This window comes from Numenius arquata, chromosome 3, assembly GCF_964106895.1.
Source record: "Numenius arquata chromosome 3, bNumArq3.hap1.1, whole genome shotgun sequence".
NCBI lineage: Eukaryota > Metazoa > Chordata > Aves > Charadriiformes > Scolopacidae > Numenius > Numenius arquata.
The window spans coordinates 53969825-53994565 of NC_133578.1; the positions used below are offsets into that span (position 1 = coordinate 53969825).

Sequence of the window (24741 nt, forward strand, 5' to 3'; positions counted from 1 at the left end):
CAAAATTAATGCATGGAACATGTTATATAAACCAAAAGAAACAATGAATACTGTAAACATTGCTTGGTTCAGATGGATGCGGCCAGACTAATCAAAACTATATTTAAACTGTGTTAGCTGTAAGTGTTTAGACAAGATCCAACAAATCATTTCATGACTGCTGTGGAGAAGGCTTATATCCAGCTTCAAAGGCTTTTACACAGGGTCAGAGTTTTCTTATGGTTCCCTTCCATAAAAGCCATGGGAAAAAAAAACACCTGTGTCCTTCTCTGCTTTCCCACTCTGTTGATATGAATGTCATTACTTGCACTGATATCCTGAATGTATTGTTTGCTGTTTGTCTTACACATCACCTTTCATAAAAATGAAGGGGCTGCCACCCTCAGCCACACTAGTCCAGAGAAAAATATTTTAGGTTATTGTACATCTTTTACTCGAATTTTCATTCTGTAATCTGTTAGCACTGCCCCCTACTTCCTTTGTGCTGCTTTTTTTTTGTTAAATCTATCAAAATTTACATTTTCTTATTTTGATGTAGGAGACGTTTTTTAACGTGCCATCTATTATACAATTTAGGTATGTGGCCACTGCTCGGTTGCTCCAAATAGTGTATGAGAAGAGTCCTTCCAGCAAACACTGGGAGAGGACACACTTCAGAGCGAACCACCAAGCATACACAATGGCTTCTTTGTGCCTGTGCTTAAGATGTTCTAACTAATAGACCTAACTAGTACTTTCATTTATAAAGGATGCACTGCCAAAGCCCTTGACACTGAAAACTAAATTTTTTTTTCAGTAAATATATATGAACATTAAAAAAAATAATTGCAACCTAATTAGTAAAATCTGACCCGTGCAGATAAAAAAAATCAGACCGTGTTCCCTGTTTAGTAAACCTGCTGTCCACAGAATACTGCTTGGAGTCATTCTCTGTAGAGATGCTTCTCTGGCAAAAGCTTGCAGTCTTTCGTGGTAGGCATCTTCGTTTTGACAGAAATGAGCATATTGTCTGTATATGCAGGGAACAGCTTTCTTGGGAATCAGTCAAACTCCATACTGCACCAAATCTAATCATTGTCCCCTGCAGCTGTAAAGCACACATCTTTTACATTGCTTAAAATCAGTGTAATGTATGCAAACAGTGCTTGTTAAGCAACAAGTGATTTCCCACTCTGATGGGGAGAAGGTGGGAATATACAGGGATGCTGGACACATCACTAAACACCGTGGAAGTTATTCAGATGTTGTGATGGATTCTGGGAAACTCCGTGAAATAAAATGGTCCTTGGTTGTAGGTTCAATTAGACTGAAAAAATAATTAAAAAAATACAACTCAGAATATAGTCCAGACCCTGCAGATCGTATGGAAGAGAGAATTGGGAGTAACATATTTTTAGCTCGCATATTAATTTCTTTGAATGTCTGTGACATCATGTGTTTTCTGGATTTAAAAACATTTGCGTTCAAAAGGTCTTGTGTCTCCTGTATCTAAACAAAACCCAGGTATATGTTCACTGGAATTTCAAACTCTGGTCATATGGTCACCGTTAAATATCCTTAGTAATTTCCCTTCTATTGAGAGCCTTGGAAGAGCAGTTTTCTTGCTATGGCTGGTTAGCATGAAGAAAATGCCTTTGAAAATACATAGTAGTAGTCTTGAGCCAAGAAATATGATTTAATATCTAGTAAATTGTGAGTTTATGAAAAATTGTGTATAAGGTCCTGGATTTATGGGGAAGGCAAACACTTTGCAAAAACAAAATGCAGAGGCATTGAGGGTATATTCTTTGTTTTACTTTAACACATTGTTATTACTGGCCTAGATAGTCTCACCGTCAGTATTTCCCCTCAAGTATAAGAAAATGCATTTCTCTGGTTTTGGTATGATTCTGGGTTCCGCAATGTTACTTCAGAAAAGGAATTTGCTGCAAATGTCATGCTAAATGAACTTTAATCTCGTAACACTCTATTGTATTTTGTATGTGCATGCACTTTCTCATATTGAAAAACATGTGCATCTCATTTTATATATAAACTGTTGTTGATTTAAGTCTTTGATGATCTGAGATTAGACTCTGAAAGCTAAAAATTTAATAACTTGGGGGACATTTAAGGGTACTTGAAATGTTGCATGTTCTGGTTAGAATGCATACACACGTCATATCTGAAGATGTACAGCCCATTATGAAGTTCTGAAGATGAACAGTGCTTTATGAAGTGTTTTCTGGTTTTCTTCACCCATTCCTCCATGGTGGTCAAACTGTCAATAAATAGGGTCTAGGGGCTGAATTAATGGAGAGGAAATTGGGGTTGAATATTGGAGGGGCAGGAGAAAAGAATTACATCAGATGATAAAGTAGCTTTCCAGGAATGTGATAAAATGCCCGCATGTCTCATTTTCACTCTCTCTGGTTGCTGAATGGAGGTTGCCCTGTCCCCTCCATCCTTACTATGAGTGTTCATTTTCCTGTCTTTCAGATAAAGTTGCTCTGATTCAGCCTGAGTTGGGCAGTGGGAGAGGAAGGGAACATCTTGAGGAGAGAAATGCTCTCTCTTTTGATTTGCCTGGTAGCCACAATGACCCACTGAAGGTGGCCAACCCCTCACGCCTTTCAGCTGCACTGGGGTCCTTATTCAACCCTGAAGTTTAAAAAATGGCAGTCAGGAGAGTGGAAGGGAGATTTTAGTTGCAACCTGATAGTTAAGCTTTTCTTGCTCATGAAAACCAGTGTGGATGTGTGGGTGTGACTGCTGATTAAGATGGTCTGGAGAGCAAGCAAAGGGAAGTTTTCAGATGCTGTTACAGCAACTACAGTGAAGGTGGTGTGTGGGGATGCCAAGACAACCCCATGATGGAAAATCATTGGCATCTCTAGCACAACTCCGGTTATTGCATAAAATGCCTGTTTAGCACCCCTCTTTTGCCAGTGCAGTTCCTGCTCAATGTACCTTGAGCTCTTACTCTGCTTTGTCCTTCCTAGAGGAAACTCAGGTGTCTCATAACCACCTAAAAGTTTTTTCTGCAATACATTTACAGTTGATTTTCAGTACTGTTTTTGTTTCTTGATGTTCCCATGGGTTAATTTGGAGAGATTGTGTCCTTAGTACAAGAATCTGCTGTAGCTCCAGAGACACAGATCACCATTGAGGGAATCTAGCACACTTTTTGTATGTGTTTGTGTGTGTTCTTTGAACTTCTGGTACCCAGTTGTGTCTTCACTGATGACATGCAAATGACACATTACAATGCCATCAGCCAAGATATGAGTTGCCAAGATTTGTTCCCAGGCAGCAGTTTATATCAATTTCTTCCCTCAAACCTATGCTGATTTGATGATACTGGGGACAAGTCATGGGCAATTCAGGTGAAATACTTGAGTTGGAGTCAACACTATACAGAACTGCAAAAACTTTTTGTCTGCAGCTTTCTTTTTACCTCGTTTGACTTCTTTATTGTTTCTAATAACTTCTTGCATCATGTCTTTTTAAAGAAATAAAACATCAGCTAGTTTTTTTTCGTTTGGTTTTTTTTTTTTTTTTTTGGAAAAGCTTGTTTACTGCAGAATGTAGAATAGCACTGTATCAATTGTGGAATAGAAAGAAAGTATAAGGTTGCTTGTCAGATTGACAAGTTTGTAGGCAAAGTTCTAGAAATATTTCAGTTCTGTGTCTTTTTGCCTTATGTGTGGCTCATTTACAATGACAATGGTGTAATTACGGGTGCAGTGTTTGCATCGGATGTCCTGCAGCTGGGAAGAGTAAACATTAGTTACTAGAGTGAGATCTGCAACTACGCTCTGGGTTATGTGAATATAGGTGGTTTCAGGAAATAAGTATGCAGCTTACTTGTTTTGGGGCTATATGCATTGCAGGGGACCTGTTCTTTGGAGCAGCTTTTCCTAGAGGGTGTCTGACACCTGTTGTTCAATTAAGTTATCCTGCCAAACTGAGGGGGTTTGGTACGACAGGAGTAGCAGCCCACAAGCAAGAGTAGTTTTGCCTTTTTTGCTCTCAGTAGTAGAACAAGTTAATTTGCATTTTGTTTCATTTGTAACATGCAAAATCCAGGTAAACACTTTTGCCCATTCTAATAAATATTCGAGTTTTCTGCTTGTCCTCATCATCAGTGGGAGGAGAATAGTTTAGAGACAACTACAGATTCCTATTCTGAAATTGTTGTGTTATTGAATCCACTAACATGGGAATAAAAATTGCTGAATGCACTCAAATGATAAACATATGAACCAGATTTTTCATGCATTTAGTTCCGATAGCAAGGACTGGAGTGGATGCGTCAGGACAATCTTGCTCTCCGTGCCCCTAAGTCTCTGTGTGAAATCTTGTCAGAGGTTTATTTAAAGGCTAGAATAACTTTCTTTTAACATTCAACCATTTAAATATTTAAGCAGGTACAGCCCTGATATAATCTTAACTAAACATGCCTTTCAAGCTTATTAATCCGGGACATATAATCAGTTTTGTTTACTGCTGTGATAACCATTGTGTTTCATTTTGAAAGTTAAAGGCATGAAAACTAATAAAATTAGAATAGGACCCTCTGAGAACAGTGCCTGAAGGAGAAATTAAATTCATTTCAACACAAACAGATATGAAATGAAATACAAATGGAACAGCAGTAATAATTTTAGTATGGCACAAGGTTTCATTAAAAAATCCAACAACCTTTATTGCATTCAGTGTCAGGGTTGTGGAGGCTGACTGAATACAGGGTCTTTATAATGCATATTTGGGAGGTGATTGAAGGCTAATGTCTAATAGCAGTCAGTGGCATTTGCCAACTGGTTAAGCCAGTGCTATATAGATGTCAGAATTTCAGTGAGCGTACACTGCTCTGTGCTGTGTGAAATTGGGGGGTGCAGGGATAGTTAAGTAAATAAGTTATTTCAACTTGCAGCCCGAGGAAGAGAAACTAGGGGGAGGTGGCATTGGCAATGAGACACACAACCTTTCAGATGAAGGTCAGGGATTCAAATCTAAGGTGAAGTGACAGGGAGTATTAGTTAGCACTGACAGATTTTGAGTGGCCTGGGGACATAAAGTTGATGTTAAGTCCAAGTAGACAGAAAACCACATCACACAAACTGATCCACATAACCTAGACCTAACTGGTGTTTCTGGTGCTTTTCTTTCTGATTTCCTCTCTGTAGCTGGACACAGGGAATAAAAAAATTCTGCTGTGAACATTTTCACAAGCTCAAAAGGTTTCCTGTGCTGTGTAGGGCGTGAGGAAATTTGTGCCTGTGAAAATATCCGAGATGATACCAACCTGCAGCCATTCCTGAGGTGCTTGATAGCGGGGGGATGGAGACCAATATGCAAAGCATTTCTCGGCTTGATTGCAGACTGTGGCCATGTAGGCGCCTCTCTCACTTTTGGGATGAGCGCTATAATCACTCTGCCTCTCCCTTGCAATGAATACTCAAATGTTTCACACAAGCTTGACCAGTTCCAAATGAGATGATAACTTCCATTTTTGGGTATCCCCACCTGTGGTCATCCCACCATGATTTTGGAAAGAGGCAGGACAAGGGACTTGTGTATCTTGTGACAAGGGACTTGTATGTGGGTTTGTCCAGAGCTATGAGTTATCCATAGCTGTCTGTTCTGTGCAAGGGAAACACGGGCTTATGCCTGGCATGTGCACCTATGAAAAGATGGCAACAGGCAGTAGCCATGGAGTGCTCAGACAACTCATGCACTTGAACTGCTTTCCAGCCTTGCCGTATGCCAAACGTCTTGAAGAGTGTGTTGCCGCTCTTTTTTCCTGCTTTGCCAAAGATGAACTTTGCACCAGGTTTTCCAAAGTCCCTTGCACTGCAAATGCATTCTGGAGCCCTTGTGTTACTGGTTCCAATAAGTTGAATCTCGTCTGGCTTTGAGCAGATATTCCACCCTGGGAATCATCCTGACAACATTTGTCTCATCTGGTCTTTTGCAGAAACTGTTTGAGTTTGATAAAGCAGCCTTTTCTCCATCTTGGTGAAAACCTGCGTTAAACACACTTTGAGTTTCACAGTAGTATATAAACAAAGAAATTGAGGACAAATAAACATAAAGGGTGAGCTATCACTTTGTATGTATCAAAACTCCATTTTTTGCAGACACTAATGGGAACTGAGCAGGGAAATCTGTCAGTGTCACTTACAAGTACTTGGCTGTGTCTCTGTGAGTACGACCCTTCTGTTTCTGTGGGGTTGTGCACAGGTACTAGAGACTGTGGACTGAGTTTTCTTTTGTGTGAAGAGATACAGCTCCAGTAATTTCACCATAAGACAGGGACTTTAAGTCTCCACTTCTTAGTACTTTCCATGAATGCTGTCATAAACATAGAAATAAATGTTAATCTTCACTATATCCCTTCATAATAAATAGTTGTTTAGTCCCATTTTACTGATAAAGAGATCAATACAATATAATTAACTAATTTGAATTTAGAAATGAGAAATTAATGATTTTCTAAATCCACATTTAAACCTCAATAGAAATACTGTTTTAATTATCAGAAAGTAAAAAAAAAAAAAAAAAAAGCCAAAGGGACTGTAATGGGTGAAAGAAGAATTGTAATCTGAAAATGATGTTGAGACTTTGAAGACAAGACTCATACAATATATAAAGTAATTCTTTTACGGTCAGTGTAAGATAAAGACTTTTTTTCATGTTGCAAGCCACATAATGTCCTGTTTCTGTGGGTTCTTGAATCAGTTCCTAAAACTATTAGACAAAAATTGCAAATGATTCCATAAAATGGATTTCGTACCGACTTTATTTTTTACCATGATTTTGCCTGCCCTAAGTAGAAAAGAGTTCTTTTATATAGTAAAATACTATATTGAAGATTACAGTTGTACTTCAGCTGTCTGGATCTTGAACAACATACTCGGGTTTGGTAGAATTGATTTCCAAGTTGTGTTTTGCTTTTTGGGCTCCTCTAATGAAATTTTCAGAGCCAAACAAAATGTGGATTATTTATAGAGCCAGAAGAAAATGTGAGTTATTCATTCTGGAATCGGTGTCATACTTACAAAAAGAGACCTCTGGAGATATTGTAGTCCAGCCCTGTGCTCAAAGCCAGGTCAACTAAAGCAGGTTGCGTAGCACTTGGGTGTCGAATATCTCCAAGGATGGAGACCCCACAGCCTCTCCAGAGAGCAGTTCCAGTATTCATAGAATCATAGAATTGTCTAGGTTGGAAGGGATCTTTAAGATCATCGAATCCAACCATTAAGCTAACACTGCCAAAACCACCATTAAACCATGTCCTCCAGCACCACATCTACCCATCTTTTAAATACCTCCAGGGATGGTGATTCAACCACTTCCCTGGCCAGCCTGTTCCAATGCTTGATAAACCTTTTGGTGAAGAAATTTTTCCTAATATCCTTCCTAAACCTCCCCTGGTGTAACTTGTTTGGTGATTTCCTCTTGTCCTATCGCTTGTTACTTGGGAGAAGAGACCAACCCCCACCTTGCTACACCCTCCTTTCAGGTAGCTGTAGAGAGCAATAAGGTCTCCCCTCAGCCTCCTTTTCTCCAGGCTAAACAACCCCAGTTCCCTCAGCTGCTCCTCATAAGACTTGTTCTCCAGACGCCTCATCAGCTTTGTTGCCCCTCTCTGGATGTGCTCCAGCACCTCAATGTCTTTCTTGAAGTGAGGAGTCCAAAACTGAACATGGTGTTTGAGGCGGGGCCTCACCAGTACCGAGTACAGGGGGACAATGAGTTCTCTAGTCCCGCTGGCCACACTATTCCTGATACAGGCCAGGATGCTGTTGGCCTTCTTGGCCACCTGGGCACACTGCTGGCTCATACTCAGCCGGCTGTCGACCAACACCCCCAGGTCCTTTTCTGCCAGGCATCTCTCCAGTCACTCTTCCCCAAGCCTGTAGCGCTGCATGGGGTTGTTGTGACCCAAGTGCAGGACCCGGCACTTGGCCTTGTTGAACCTCATGCCATTGGCCTCGGCCCATCGATCCACCCTGTCCAGATCCCTCTGCAAAGCCTTTCTACCCTCAAGCAGATCAACACTCACCCTCAACTTGGTGTCATCTGCAAACTTACTGAGGGGGCACTCGATCACCTTGTCCAGATCATTGATAAAGATGTTAAAGAGAACCAGCCCCAATACTGAGCTCTGAGGGACACCACTTGTGACCAGCTGCCAACCGGATTTCACTCCATTCACCACAACTCTCTGGGCTCAGCCATCCAGCCAGTTTTCTACCCAGTGAAGTGTACACCCATCCAAGCCATGAGCAGCCAGTTTCTCTAGGAGAATGCTGGGGGAAATGGTGTCAAAGGCTTTACTAAAGTCCAGGTAAACACTATCCACAGCCTTTCCACTCATCCACTAAGCAAGTTGCCTTCTAGAAGGATGTCAGGTTAGTCAAGCAGGACCTGTCTTTCATAAACCCAAGCTGACTGAGCCTGGTCACCTGGTTGTCCTGCATGCGCTGCGTAATGGCACTCAAAATGATCTGTTCCATAGCCTTTCCAGGCACCAAGGTCAGACTGACAAATAAAATTATAATCTTAGCAAAATTCTGAAAAAAACTAGCAGATGCTAGGAATGTAGGCTAAGCTATAGAAATAAAAAAGGGTTGCCATAACCATATGAAAGACTAGTGGAGTGTTTTAGTGTGCTTCACAATTAAATCCTTTATTTAGCAGAGGAAGAAATGGCAAGAACCTGGTGTACGCCTGGATTTGTGGAGTAAGAGGACAGCATCAGAAGAGCCTCCATCCTAGGCTGGAGTGGCAGCTGTGAGCAGAGGTCTGTGAATCTGTGACCATGAAAATACTTAATGTTGGAGAGTGAGAAGTTTTTGCCATCGCACCGAAAGGCGTGGAGCCACCTCCCACTGTAGAGTAGTGAGGACAAGAGACATCACCAGTTCTGATAGATCATTGTGACTGTAGAAGGGGGATGATGAGGCAGTTTTGGGAGAACTGATTGTGTGATCAGTGCTCCTTTTAGTATATATAATGGTGAGGGACAATGGTGTGGTAAAAGGCAGGAATTTAATTTCTGTTGTATTCAGTTGGTGGTGATTAAAATTAAATGAAAGTTTCTGGAGATGTAAAATTACAAGGCAGGCTTGTGAGCTGACAGTGAGCTGCAGTGAGGGCTCAGTAGGGCACATTTTAAAAAGGTTTAGAATAGGTATTAGGAAAAATATTTTTCTAATAGCAAACTTTGAAACAGTTTGTCCAGAGATGTTGTGTCATCGGTGTGTTTGGAAATTTTCAAAACTTGACTGGACAAGACTGAGCAATCAGATCTGATTTGACCCTTCTGTGAGTGAGGTGTGGAAGTTGATGAGCACCCAGAGGTCCCTTTCAAGCTCAGGTATTCTCTGATGCTCAGTGTTTGGCACTGAGACATAAATGTTATGTTCTGAAGCCTCCTCATTTGTAGTCCTCTGATATTATTACAACCATCTAAGGGTTGCTTTGGCTGGCTTCCATAAGCAATCTTCTTGGGGGATTTGTAAAACAAAATCTATGTTCTTGAGGATGGTTCAGAGCTGGCTACGTAGGATGGCTTTCAGGACATTTTGGGCCATCAGAATGCTCTAAGGCAGAGTTAGCAGGGCACAGGGGCTAACCTAAGGGGTCCTCTAGTGTTCTGGAGAGGAAAAAATAGTTTTGTGATTTTTTGGAGAAAAATCTACAATTTGTACAATTTTGGAAAGTGATACTTGCCTGTATTGCACAGTATCATAGTGTACAAGTAGGACAGTTTTCGTAAAAGCTTCATTTAAAGAAGTGGCACTAGGCATTAATGTTTATTTTAGCTGAGATTAATTTTGATATCTGATAAAATTAATTTCAAAGATAAAACTTTTGTGAATGTTGCTAGACTGTAGTCATACAGTAGAAGCATATATATCCCTAAAGTGAAAAATATGTAGATACAAAGACTCTCTAGATTATAAAATAATGCCTTTCTTCATATACAAATCATCTACTAAGTGTGTAAGGGAAGTCTTCCTTTGATAAATGTAGAAAAAAGATTCTTTCTCCCTGCACATCAGGTCAGACACTGTTTCAGCTTTCATACATGGGGATTTGCAGAGATTCTTTGCTAATCTTTCAACTTGAAAAGTAGCAGCTACAACATCATTTTTATGCAAGGGTAAGCGATGTTTTGGTGATAACCTGATTTTGTTTAGATGAAGTTATTAACATGATTTTTTCCTCTTAAAACCTCTAGAGGTGGTCTGAAATGTGTAAATTAAAATCCTTATTTTCAAAACACAGTATTATTAAGAGTGGTATTATTCCTGCAATGTTACAGCTCAGGAAAAAGAAAAAAAAATTCTGGGGAACTTAAATATGGAAATGCTAAGTCTTAAAATCCAACATTTAATAAGAGATTGGTAGTCATTTCAATGCTTGGTTATCTTCTGAATGCTCATATAGTTTCTATGTCCTGTTACCTTTACTACAATTCCCTTATCAGTAACAATTTATTTTCAGACTACTTTTCTCCTTCACTGTCCTATGTGCCATAAATGATACCAGCCCATGCTATTTAACTACTCAGTGGTTTTGAGATTCACTTCAAACAGGGAGGTTTGGTTGCAATACTTTCTGAAAACACTTTATTTTCAATCACTTCTACAAAGTAGAGATTTGGCTTTAAAGAGTTTACTGTATATTGTGACACAGAGGCTCTTTGAAGGTTAATAAGCTTTTTAGCAATAATAGGGTTGGATTCTTGTGTGACTAAGTGAGTCACTTCTGTTTCATGTGCAGATCTATCATTTAATCGGAAGCCTGGAAGACTTACTACACTACATATTAAGTAGAAAAGACAGTTTTTGTTTTAATCATTTTTTTCTTTCTGAACTTCACTGTATCTTTCGGACTGTAAATTAGTTGAGACAGCTAGACTGATTATTTGAGAACCATTCCTGATGTGCGTGAAATCTAATGAAAGGAACTGTACAGTGAAGTCATATTATTTGGACACCAAAGCTAAAAACTAATTTGAAGAAATATTCTTATATATACAAAAAAAAATCCACTAAATGTGGTAATGTTCCTGACTTATATTTAGGGCATGATTTAATCCAATTGCAGTTTAACTGGAGACATTTAGTGTTTTCTTAAAGGCAAGTGCAGAAACTCACAAATCTTTTTTCACATATTTGTAGCCCAAAACAAATATTTGGGAAAATGTCAGGGTAGGCTTGTACAAAGAATTTTTACCGAGTAAGCATTTTTTACAACTGAGCATCTCTGATATAGCTCCATGCTTGAATTTAGCTGTTGAAGTTGATGGAATTGCACTCAAAAGAGTAGACCTATGTTTAAACATAACTGGAAAAAGTATTTTTTTCTGGTGGTAATGAACTGCACACTTTTTAAAACCAGGAGAATTTATATTAAAATATATGTATATTATATATGTATATATCTAACCTTGCACGTAAATCTATTTCTAGTCCCATGGCATAGACTGCTATGTTGCTGATGGGCACTCAACTTTGTCAGTTTTGTCTTCCCCAAGCGTTGAGATGCTGAGCTTGAAATAATGGTGGTATAGATAAAAAATGCAGTGTCCCTGCAAGAACGATGTAACCATTTTAAATGGTTATCTTTATTCTGCAGGGCTTGAGAAGTTTCCTTCGAGTCTCTGTCCTGCTGTCAGAAGAGCTGGGTAGGAGTCCAGAAAGGAAGATGATGTGTGATGAGTTTGCAGCGGTCTGTGTGCTGCTGCAGCTCATAGCATTACAAGTTCTGATTTCTTTAGATTTCTGAAGGCCTGTGATGGAAGAGACAAGGGACTGATTTACAGAATCTTCCTGCATGAGGCAAATACATACCTACTGTAAATTTTAAATTTTAAAATTTTAGTTTTAATTTTTAACTAATAATTTTTAGTTTATATTTAAATTTTTAAATATTTTAAAACTTGAGGATTGTTACTTTGTATAAAGCAATGTCGTTCTGTCTGGACATAAAGTACCAAGTGGGAAGAGCTGTTAGCTCTTAATTTGTCATTTGTTTCGCTGTGTGAGTTGAAGAGAGAAAGGTTTGAGGTGGAGTAGGGAAGAGAACGGGCCAGGGCACAAAACCTGATTACACACTAACATTTTATTCTATTGAGATGACAGAACTTTTTCCTAAAAATGAGAAAGAGAATACAGTTTGCAGACTAAGAATGAGTTTAAAAGAGGGAGATGACTGTGGACACTAGTGCCAGCTTTGCTACGTGGGTGAGCAGTGGGAAAGCATATTGCTTGGTGTTGCCATTTTCCAGAACATATTTTCAAGCACTACTCCGGGTAATGCTAATACATCCTAAAACTGCCATGCCAGATTTACTACCTTAATTTGCAAATCTGTGTATATGAAGACTTTATTTAATCATACTTTTGGAGGCAAGTTAAGCATGATGGGCTTAAATTTAGTCCTGCCAGCTGTTTTATTTGCCCACTAGTTAGGTACGTGTTATGCTGCCTTTCTATTCTCCCTTGTTCTCATGCTGTTAACACAGTGAAATGAAGAAAATCTTTAGATCCTTATAAACTGAAGCCATCTGGCTGTTCATAGTTGTCATGCTATCCAAATGGGTAGATTACTCAAAATGTGCTCCCTATGCTTAAGAGCACAGGCCTGAATTTGGTGCTGGGTTCCTCTGTCTGAGGAGCTGGGATTTTGAGTTTTTCAGTCATGGTTTAGTTAGCATCAGAAATTTTGATTGGGACTGGGGAAAATATGAAATTATGAAGTGAGAGAGTGTTTGTGTGAGTAAAAAGAATAATGAGTATCTGGGGAAGGAAAGAATTTCTAGGCAATTTTTTTATTAGATTGAATAGGGGATCCTAATTCTCATCTGACTTCTGTTTTCCTCTAATTTTGGTCCAAAAGCAAATCAACTGTATGTGGTGTTCATATGCATAAGTTAGGTATTGTACAAATATCTCATGCACTGGGAGGGGATTCACGTGGAAAAAATATCCAGTCAAATAATGTAAGACCTTATTGTGGTACTTAGAGCTTAAGATGGACCTATTTGGAAGCAAACTGGAGAAAAAAAAAGAACACAGAAATTTGAATAGTAATACTTTTCACGAATTTCCAGGTAATTGGGAACTGGGCTGGAGCACCATCAACCTGTGTTACCTGAGCGAACATTTACTTGTGGCAGTATTTGGCTGAAAATGTGGATGAGCAGTTGGAAAGAACTCGAGTTACAGTCTGGAGCACTTCACTGTTTTAGCTTGAATTTTTGGCACACAGACACATGGGGTTTGAATGTGTCTTGGCTGAAGATGCTTGATCTGGTTTTGACAGCCTGTTTAGTTCTTCGTCGTCTCATTCTTTGTGTATGTGATACTTGTTTAAGTTTTCTGCCCTCTCCATGCAAGTTGAGGCTCTCCTTGTCTTCCCTGTCTACCAGAAGAAGATGTAAGCAAAAAATGCTTTTCAGTGGTTTGGGTAACGGAAGTTATTACTTAGCTTTTCTAAGAGAATGTGTTGATAGCCAGATTCCATCAGTAAAGGTCCTACTTTGTGGACCCTAACCTCTATCCATGAAGTTGTCTTCATCCATGAAGGGCAAAGATGAACAATGACTTCATTACTCGTCCATAACCATCTACATCAGTGACATGAAATAGCTTTGCATGCTGGTTTTCACAACTTGATACAAATGCTATTCTAGAGGAGATGCTGTTATTGAAAATGTTACTCACAGTTTTTTCCTAATGTTTATTTTTTATGACCTCTAATGTTGCATAGAAAGAAGCCTTTGCCTTGTACCTCTACAGGAGCAAGTGAGATTGTGGAGACTAACTAAAAGTGGAATAGACTTTTCTTAAAATTCCCTCTAACCAAGCAGAAGGTAGTTCACCTACATTTTAGGAAGTTATTCCATGACAAATGCAATAGGCATGCGTGACTATGTATGGAATAGGAGATTAGATTTTAGTGGCAAAAACCATCCTGTTTAGAAATGGTTAACTCCATGACATATGCAAATGTATGTGAATGTGTCGTTCCTCTTGCTAATCTTACTGGTTTTAAGATATGAAATATGTAAGTAGATATTTATATACATATATATAAAATATAATATAAATTTCAAAGTGTTTCAATATGCTTGATTGAAATGCTGGGCATGACTTAAAGTCATCCAATAAAGGTCACAATGTTGGTGCAGAAGGAAATACAATAACTCACCTTCTATTTGTGATGTTTCCTGCAGTTTCCCTTCTGTTGTATTGTCTCAGGACTGTGTCTAAGTAGCATTTCTTAGCTCTGTCACTGCAGGAAAGCCACATCTTAAGTTGTAGTGTTGCATGTGAACTGTCTTATCCTAAATTAATTTTGGTCAATTTGGCAAATCTGTGTTTCTGTATTTGTACTGTCCTATACAGCTGCTTGTGGTTTCTCTGTATATTTAAAATTCTCTGTATATTTAAAACAAATACTTATACGTACATATATTTACTTACATTGCTTTGCAGTGCTTACGTTCTGTTGGCACGTGCTGACATTTCTATAGGGATGTTTTGTTCAAATGTAAGTGATTAGTCTATGTGTAGATTTGGAGCTGAGAGCCACGTAATAGATTTGAAAGCAATGTGGAAAATGCAATAATCATACTTACACGATAGCTTTAACTGCCTTTGTTATTAGCCCAACTGTACAGAGAATTATAATACTGTTATTTTATAATATTATTTTAAATAATATAGTCGTTTAGAGTGAATTTCAGAAATATTTCCATTCGTGGACCAGACAGATTATATCTACTTAAAGACCAAGATAAACATAGTGGTTTTGTTATTTTATGACTGTGTCTTATTTTAAGAATGTCTATGGCTAGCTATCAGCAGGATCATGGAAACTTTCATTTTAGCTGCTGCTGCAGAAGCATGATAGCTAAAAAAACAACTGTTCCTAAAAAACTTTCACATAGAAGTACATTGGTTGTATTTATGTAATTGCTCTTGGCATCAGCTTAAGTAAATTTAAGTAAAAGTTCATCCATAAAATTATCTGACTTTCTCAATCCATTTGAACCTTGATCTGTTTTGGTGTAATGTTCTGGAGTTGGTAAAGATGCTTTGTGATTGGAGTCTGTAGCCCCAAGTGGGATTACACCACCACCTTCTGATTCAGAATTTCCTGCTGTTGCAATACGTGTTGTTTCACAGAATCGAGGAGTGATTCCTTTTCAGATGCTCATGTTGAGATTGCTGCCAGGGAACAGTGTTAGTGAAGTGTTCTTTCACAGCTAAAGACAAGGCGTTGTTTCTGTCGAAAACCTGGTTCTCAATGAGTTTACAAACTGCTTCTAAATAATTCCCTTCAGCTTGAAGCTCTGTTTCCCAGGAGAGTGAACAGTCACCTTCTTAAAACCAATTTTTGCTTTAAGAGCAAACAAAGCACGTGGCAATTTTGAAGTTGTGGAATAGACATCATTTAGACCGCAGTCAGTTGTGCTTTCACCCAGAGCCTTTTCTGTTTGCTTTTGTTTTGTTTTGGTTTTGTTTTTAATTTATTGTTTGCAAATTCCTTATTGAGTGGACAGTAATGAGCCTGCGTCAGTCGGCCGCAAAGTGTGGTGGTGTTTGAGCTCTGCCCTCCATGGGGAAGGCTGCAGTGGGGCTGCACGTGCATCCCGAACTCTGGAAGCAGGATCATTCATGCTTTGCCTGCACCGCCTGCGAGGGTACCTGCACCGGTGTGTGTGCTCAGTCCTCCCTTAAAAGAAAACAAAAAGAGCAAGGAGTACCGCAGTGAGCACTTCTTTTCTGCTCTCATTTCAGAAAGGTTTTTACCTCCAAAGCTGGCACGGCTTTTCTTAGATTATCTGGTTTCAAGCTACGTTGCTATTGTAGCAGAGGGCTGCCGCAGATTAAGTACTTCTACTGCAGGGCAGCATCCCTGGAAAACACGCTGTTTGCAGCCTTTCACGCTGGGCTTGGGAGGATCATGACATTAAATTGCAGGAATATCTCCTGAGTAAATCTGAGGCTTTTACAGAGGGGCCTGCCATCCAAATTTAAGCACTTTTGAAGGAGGGAAGGTTTTGGAATAAAGGCTGCAGCATGTCTGTCTACAATGAACAAAATCAGTCTGTGCTGGAAAGCAAGCACATGTTTAGTTGAGGCTGGGTAAGCAAAAAAGAGAGTTGAAACATCTGAGAAGGAAGGAATACGCTGCTCTTCAGATTCTGACCACAAGCTTTTCCAGCTTCTAAAGCATGATGCTGGTGGTTTTTATGATACGCACATTTATAAACATAGTGTGTTTTCTAAATTTAATGAGTTTTGGTGCATTCTGGCTGTTCATAACAGTGATACGATATATATGACTAGTAATTTGTCTTGGCCCTTGTTTGATGCAAAGGGGCCTTTTAGTTATGCTACATGAGTTCATATTTGCTGCACTCCATTGCCATGATCTGTTTGTGTGCTATTTTTAATAATCAGTGAACACTTACTAAGATTTCTCTCATGTGAAGTGGAAAATAGACGTTTTCATGGTTGGGCCCCAAGTTAGCTCCTTGCAATGTTAGCTGCACACTTGATAGCACAGGCTCTCAACCTCCAGGGGTGATAATAGGAGAAACTCATGATGTTCTCACTATCAGTGCTAGAGTAGTTGTCCTGCGATGTATGAAAGCTGAGATGGTATGCCAGGAGAGCCTCATCACTTAGGGAGAAGAAGGTGGGAGGAGGGACGAGTATTTTTCACCTCATTCTAGAGCCCACAACTCTGAGAGCTGATTGACATCAGCCGGCCAGGGATTTGGAAGCATCCTTTCATGTGTGGCCAGTTCTGGGCAGGACACAGACAGATACTCCAGGGTCTCCTTCAGTTTTTGCTCAGTGCTAAGTTGTCATAGGTTGGATGCTTCCACTTCCACCCTATCCTAAGGACACTTTTTACTGGTACCAGTTCTTCAAAGAGTCCTGAAGAACTGTGGCAGCTCCTTCTTCTTCTTTTTGACCTATTGCATCGTTTTACCACACTGCCTGCTCAGAGTTCTTGTCCCTCCTTGACCTCTCCATTGCAATCGCAGATCCATCAGCCCTTCAGCTTCGGGTCCAGTTAGGGAACAGTCTCACTTCTGGTATTGGTCTGGTGCTGCTTGTCGACATTTCCTGAAGAGTTCAGATCTGAAAGTGGGTGTTTCTGGAGAAATGTATACTGCTATACTCTACTGTAACCACAAAACTTTCTTTGCAGAAAACCCATCTGGGGCTTGCTACCACGTAGTTCATAATTTAAAATATCCTCATGACTAATAGAACTATAAAATGCCTTGTCATTGTTGTAGCACATAGGGGATACAGTAATAAATTAGAGGTCCTCTGCTGCAGGTACCTTAGATATAGAGTAAAACAACAGTGTCTGGGAGCACTTCAGTCTAAGTTTATATGTCTTACTTATGCACCCAAAAATAGTGTTAATGAAATTTCATCCTTAAGGGCTTAAATAGCCATAATATGAAAGAAATTTTCACCATTCTGCAATGTAGTAGTCCTGTATCTCTGGGAAGTACGCACTTTGTTAACGTAAAGACAAAACCTTTTATATAAACATTCCTCACGGCATATCTAGTTTGGTTCATGCAGCGGTTTGAAGCAGTAGGATGCATTTGGTCGTCCCAGGTTTATATTCAGGGACTAGAGAACGAGAGTTTTATTTGAAATGTTCCCTTTCTCCTGCTCTAAACTAAAAAGCCAAATTCATGACAAAATCATTAAAATGCTTAAATGCTGAACTGACTTTTATGATTCGGTGTTTTCATGTAGATATGTTTTCTCATAATCTCTTTTCCAGATTGTATTGGTCAGTGGACATCTGGACAGCTGGGACGTTGGGCAGGGAGCTATGGATGACGGTGGTGGAGCATTTATATCATGGGAAGCATTATCAATCATTAAGGATCTGGGTAAATATTTAATTTTAAAGTATTTTAAATTAAATCAAAATACTTTTAATGCATTACATTTCCAGGACATTTTGTATGTTGTCTAAACCAGATTTTCTATTTTATCCATTTCTCTGAGCACAAATATTCATACTTAGTATAAATATTTTGCAAATTTGTCTGTTAAACTCCTCTTTGCTTCACAGGGGTCATCCAAAAGCAACACATCAGTCAATGGGTGTGTTTGGTGGGAGAGGTTGTCCACAAAGTAAGATGAGATTGGGCCAGTGTATGTGCAAGAGCGAGCTATGGTTGCACGCAGTCATCTGCCTGTCTTCTCCAGACACCCAGGCAGTTTGGTCTGGTGTCCTGCTGTTCCCAGTCTGCCGTAGCCTCGTCTGATTTCTGGTCTCCAAACTGTAAATTCCAGTCTTACTGCTTGATCTGTAGGTTTTTTTGCTGGTTTTACTTCCATATGGGCATTTGTCACTATGGCCCTCACAACTAGTTCAAAACAGACTTCTTAGATTGTCAAGTTGATATTCAAGGATGCTTTTTGCTCTTCATCAGATGGAATCTATTTTTCCTCATCATTCCCATTTTCCAGAACTGTAACCTGTGGTCAAGAGGAATGCACCATGTATTCATTAAAAACTAAAATCAGCTGCTGCTCCTGCTCTTAGCTCTGGCAGCGTTTAAATAAGAAACTAGCCTTCCCTGCTTCCGATCAGAAGGATTTGTGCACTTGAACAATCTCACTCTTTCTTGAAGAGCTCTTTGTAGACAAGCTCTGTTATGTGATTAGCCACTCTCATATTTCAGTGGTGAACATCAGACATCCCTGTGAATTCCTGTTCCTTTATTTTGCATTATTTGAACCTCTTATTATTTGAACCTCTGAACATTTTCCCAGCCTCGGAATGATTGGAATATTAGTCTGTGATTGAAAACAAAGTGGGTCTGTTTTAATTTTTGGTGTTTTAAAAGTAAACTAAAGAGGATTTTTCAGCAGAAAAATTCAGGCCTACTCCTTCTTTTAGTGTTCTTTAATCTTCCTTTCATGATTCTTAGAAAATTGTCTGTGCTTCCTATACCTTCAGGAAAAAAACCCCCAATTATTCTTCTGTGTTTGCTGATTCTATTCCATTCAGAATACACTGTTTTGTGTCTTTTAAGGGCAAGTTCATGGTGGAATTGTATAATTCTTATTTACTGGGTTTCCCTTCATGCGTGACTGAAATGCATCGCTCTCTGCTTGTTCAAATATTTTATTTCCTCTGGTAGTAGCCTGTGTGTTTGCTGTATGACCTGTGGTGAAATGCTGTTTTCTCAGCTGGGAAATGCCGGAGCCTTTGCTGATACCCTCTGTTCTGGCCAGCTGTTGCATTAAGCTCTTCTTCTTATACCAGTGTTCTGCAGGAACGTAAGACTGGGAGAGGACTTCTGGCTCATGATATCTAACCTGTAGATAACCATGTGGGATAGGGCCTTTCATAAACTGTCTTCCATAGCGGATTGGTTAATGCAGATTTTATATCTTACGATGCACAAAAAATCTGACAAAAAGGAAAGCAAAATAACAGATGTGCAGATTGTGTGAGAAACATATTAGTGAGTTTTATTTATTTTCAGTGAGCATTATATTTTGAACTGCGGAGACTTGGTTTAATATCCTTTTTGGACCCCGATAAATTTAGTCTCAGACTAGTCCACCAAGTACATTTGGCTTGGGATAAGACAACTAAACTGGCTTGTCTGTATGCACATGCAGATTTTTTTTACTGTTTACTGTGAGTCTTCAAGCCATGGTGCATTGTGTAGCCATAAAAACTGTGTTTGCGTATGGTATACCTGACCTTACAGACATGGAGTTATGAGCTTATAGCTGAAGTGAACATTCTGAAATATGGTATCACTGTGACCCTTGCATGTGGCTGGTGGACACAAGTTATGCCTGTTAATTAAGATTTTGATAATTCCATGTGTTACTTGAAGAATGATTTTTGTTTAGATACTGTTCTGTACTTTCAACATACCCCCCTTCCCAAACCATTTAACAGCTAGTGACTTAGATGAATTAATTTAAAAAATCATTAAAATTACAGTTTAAATTATATTTTATATTAAGCACAAGTTACCTTTTATTTTAAGCAGTGCACTTTATTTTCTTGCCTCGAGAAAAAATTTTTAACAGATTTTGCTTTTATTTCTAAATAAAGCAGTTGCTTGATGTGTTAGGCTTTATGTTTCCTGAATCTTCAGTGTTGGCTTTTTTTTTTTCAATTGAGCTGACAGATCTGTACCATGTTTTTGTAGCTTTCCAGACTCTTTAATAGTTACGTTCCCTATAAGGACACATTACGGTAGCACAGTCTCAAGTAGTTTTACACAGTCTTCAGCACTTCAACCTTTTGATAGGGCTTTTTTTTTTCCATTTCACTTTTTGACTTCACAGGGATGTTGTTTCTTTTCGAGAGAATGGAAACTACAGGAAGTCCAGACTGAACTGAAATAATTCCATAGTATATTACCAGAGAGTGGAGTAAAAAGATTTAATTAATGTAAAATCCCATATATACATTTCAAAAGACTAGTACCTAAAAAACGTAGGGCCAGATTGTGAACTACTCTGGTTTTTGAAGACTGCATAGAGCTTTCCAGGTCAGACCTTGAAAGCAGAAGAGCTAAAAAGTGGAAAATTTCAAGTTTCTCTGAATACTTTGCTTTTAATAGCTGTAATGCCTCCCTGCCCATCTTCCCCACTGGGGTGACAGGAAGGGGCACACGCTGGCAGTGCTGTTCCCTCTCCTCCTTCTCTGGGGAAGAAGCACAGGCAGCAAATTCAGAGCAAATGCTGACTTTTAGATGGTTACATTTCAGCAAGGTGAGTCTTCGTGGCCCCTTCCCTTCCCTTCCCTTCCCTTCCCTTCCCTTCCCTTCCCTTCCCTTCCCTTCCCTTCCCTTCCCTTCCCTTCCCTTCCCTTCCCTTCCCTTCCCTTCCCTTCCCTTCCCTTCCCTTCCCTTCCCTTCCCTTCCCTTCCCTTCCCTTCCCTTCCCTTCCCTTCCCTTCCCTTCCCTTCCCTTCCCTTCCCTTCCCTTCCCTTCCCTTCCCTTCCCTTCCCTTCCCTTCCCTTCCCTTCCCTTCCCTTCCCTTCCCTTCCCTTCCCTTCCCTTCCCTTCCCTTCCCTTCCCTTCCCTTCCCTTCCCTTCCCTTCCCTTCCCTTCCCTTTTCCCATTCCCCCAGAATGAACAGAAGTGTTTTCCTTTGTGTGCTTTCCTTTCCTTGTCCATATCAGCTTCTCCCTATCAACTCTACTCTTACGATTGCTTGCTTGCTAGTAGCTAATTTCAGAAAAATTCACCAACTAGTGGCTGCATTGACGAATGTTATCCAAACGGGTCTTTTCTCCTGGTTAATGCTGAAGTTTAATGAAGCACGAAGGAAAGAAAACCAGTATTTTTTTTTCCTGGAACTCTTGAAGCTTATATATGCCGCTGATCGGAAAGATCTGTGGCAAACTGCTTTGTGGCTTATGTGCTTAGAAAACAAAGAACTGGAAGTGTTGCCACAGAAACACTTTTTTTTTTGTTGTTTATGTGAAGAAAGATGAAAGTTTCAGCCAGTTATTGCTCTTTATTCCTTTCTCTGGGAATAAAGACATCTTTAGAGGGGCTGAGGCAGTTTTTGAGCTGGTCTGAACTGGTAAACTCCCTTTCCTTCAGCGGAGCTTGGAGCTGTTGTGATTAGCTGAGGATTTCTGATGCTTAAGAAATTGCCCTTCATAACTGCAGGCAGGGTGTCCGAGGCAGTAACCTTGTGCAATGTGCAGTTTGCCTGCAGCTGTGTCTGGCAGCTGCCGCCCTCCCCAGCCCTCTGCTGGTTTTTAACCTTTTGATCAATTTTAACTAAATTTGATAGAGGCATAGAAATATTTAGATCATGAAGTTCTGATATGCTCTTTGCAAATGAATGATTGAGGAGAGATGGGCGAGTGCATTTATGTCCCAACTGAAGGAGAGACAGGGAGAAACTCCGCTTTTATCCTTTCCCTATGATGACGAACGCCTGGTTAATGAGCAAGCATGTAGCTTTGGTGTAGGCATCAAAGCCTCTTTCTTTTTAATCTGTCCGCAAACTGTGTGTGAGAGGTAGCAAATATTGCTACGGCGGTAGTGAGAGCGTTGTTCAGGGTAATTTAGAGATGATGGGAAGGCACTGGGGGTGTTTTAGGGAAGAAGGGCTGAGGGGTTCCCATCTTTAAGCCAAGGGAATCCATGGGGTGTTGCATGAGCTGTGATGTGGTGTGAGGGCATTTGGAAGCGGTAGGAGAGGCAGCACTCAAGCAAATTGGGGTTTTCTAGTTTTCCACAACAGCAGCAGTGTTGCTAATTACAGCCTAGAAACCTCAAACCCAACTTGTTGTCAGGTTGCATTTGTAATTCTCCGATTTCACATGTTAGGTTGTGTGCAAAAAAGGTGTCTCTGGAGATGACCAGTTCCATTCCCCTCAGCACTTTCATGTTAGTCTGGTTAGTGCTCTGGTGTCATTTGAAACAGAGTCTCTCTTATCCTCGTGTCACATGAGATTTACAAAAAAAAAGCTGCCTTTCCAGGCGAGGTGAAAGACTAGTTAAGCAACTAAAAAATCACTATATAATTACCCCAAATTTATTTCGGTGCCATATTTTGCCTTTAATTGGCTATACAGGTTGGACAGACACCCTGTGGGACTCGATCCTGCTCTGGATATTGGTTGCCAGTTTCTGTGAAGAAGGTATTTGTGTTCCTCTCCCACTATTTCAAAACCTCCTGCTGCCACCAGGCTGGTCTTGCTCGAGACCGATACTTGTGTACAATGTATTTGAGCAAGAAGTAGGCAATGTATTTGAGCAAGAAGTAGGCAGTAGGTATCCAATGATTTCAGAGCTTTAGCCAGTGCTGCCTCTTTGCTCCCAACCCAGCCGTGTTCCTGCATCGCTTGGCCGAGGAGCATTTCCCAGCCGATGCCACAGGCGGTTTGCCCTGCTCCCACCCCAGGGAGCGCCCTGCCAAAGCCACCTCCTGCTCCAGCGCTAGAAACACCCGACTTTTATCCTTAAAGGGAGCTTGAGGAAACTGAATAACGACAATGACAGAGACAGGTCTTTAGAAGGTGGTCGTATGGCAGGGTCGGCTTTCCGAACATATTATTTTAAGGCTCCTGACTGCAGCAGAGAGCCCACTGGAGTCAGAGATGCAGTTGATTTTGATGGATGAATTTCACTGCTTTCTTCTGAAAAACTTCAGGCATGGTAACTATTGTGTCTCTTTTTAATTAAAACAGCTGGAGCCTTTTTTTTTTTCCCCCCCCTCATGAGAAGAGAAGCTGATGGTGTCTGCTCCTTGACACGAACAGTCTGGTTTATTTTCAGAGTGTCATCTCTGCTAGCACAGGAGGAATCAAACAGTCAACAGGTCCTTTGTTCACATCCCAGGTTTATTTCAGCAACATTTATCCACAAGCTCTCTCTCCTTGTTCAGAAATGTGTTTTCTGCCTTTCCCTGGCTGTGTTTGGGTCTCGCTTTCTCCATCACTAATCAACTCTTGGTGCCCTGCCAAGCCCAGAGGTGCACACGTGTCCACCAGCTACTGCCTGGTCTGTGTGTTTACAAGGTTCATCTTCGTAAGAAGCCCAATGACTGTGCTGTGGATTTGCAGAATCACAGACTTATTCTCTTTCCCTTCACAAGTCGCGCTTCGCAAGTCTTCCACACACAAGTCTCCGCTTGAACTACGGCAGTGTAAGGTGTTGCCAGTTACTGCTGTCTGAACTCCCACTTGTGTTGAAGTAGTCAGTGTAGACTTCAGGAAAGGCTGCACTCCAAAGACCACTATAGTGATGGATTGTGGCACAGAGTAAACGTTTCCTCACTTCTGCTGTTGTCTCATGCACTGAGCTCATGTTCAGTCATGTCTGCATGCCACATGAGACCAGGAAGTCTCCTGCTCAAACTATGTCTCCAAATGCTTCTGGGAATCCTGGTTCTTCCATGTAAAAAAATATTTGCTATGGGGAGCTGCCAGAGCCAGCGAATACCAGGAGTCAAGTAGATGAACAGGGCACATTTTCCTCTTCTGCACCCAGGGCAGGACGCCCGATGCCATTGCTGCTAGAGCAGCCTGATGAAGGAAGGATGATTGTTGACAAAGTCTGATCCCAGCCATCACACCTTTTACACGGCTTTCCCACATTCCTAGACGATGATCTATATGCACACAAGAAAGAGAGAAGTGTATGGTGATAGGTGCTGTGCTTATTCCCCCTCTCTGCCAGCATTATACGGAAATGGAATTTCATGAGTAAACTTTCCTATAGATGTAGACACGGATCTGGTACAACCAAATCTCTGTTTCGTAGGATAAAGGCACAGAAAACTACAGAAATGTTTTTGAAACAATGCACGTAAGAATTTTAAGGTACTACCTGAATTACATTTTATGTAACTCATAAGAAGTTGATTAGGCAGTTCTTTTCCCCTTAAAACTTATTTAAAATTGAAATTGTAACTCTCATCTGAATTATACCCGTGACTAATGTGACTGGAAAACCGTAAGACAGATTTTTATGCAGTTCACTGTAGTCTTTGTATGAAGTTACATTTCTCGAGTCCAAAATCACTGGCTAATATAGGAGGACTAAAGAGATGTTTTATTAAAAAAATATCACTGGAGTCATTCCTTTTCTGCTAGTTTAATTGAAGTCATATAACTGCAATTTTAACCTACTTGCCAAAAATTTTGTGAAATGTTTTTCTGAATTTCCTATGTGGTGGCGTA

The 24741-nt window shown here is 40.2% G+C and overlaps 1 protein-coding gene across 1 annotated transcript in view; it reads left to right on the top strand.

Annotated features, from left to right (window-relative positions):
- The window catches only part of CPQ (carboxypeptidase Q), a 137104-nt gene that overhangs the window by 59248 nt on the left and 53115 nt on the right, over nucleotides 1-24741 (top strand). Inside the window, exon 4 of the mRNA XM_074145630.1 lies at nucleotides 17833-17944. Within this exon, the coding sequence (XP_074001731.1) occupies nucleotides 17833-17944 (112 nt within the window). The remainder of the gene's footprint in view (nucleotides 1-17832; nucleotides 17945-24741) is intronic.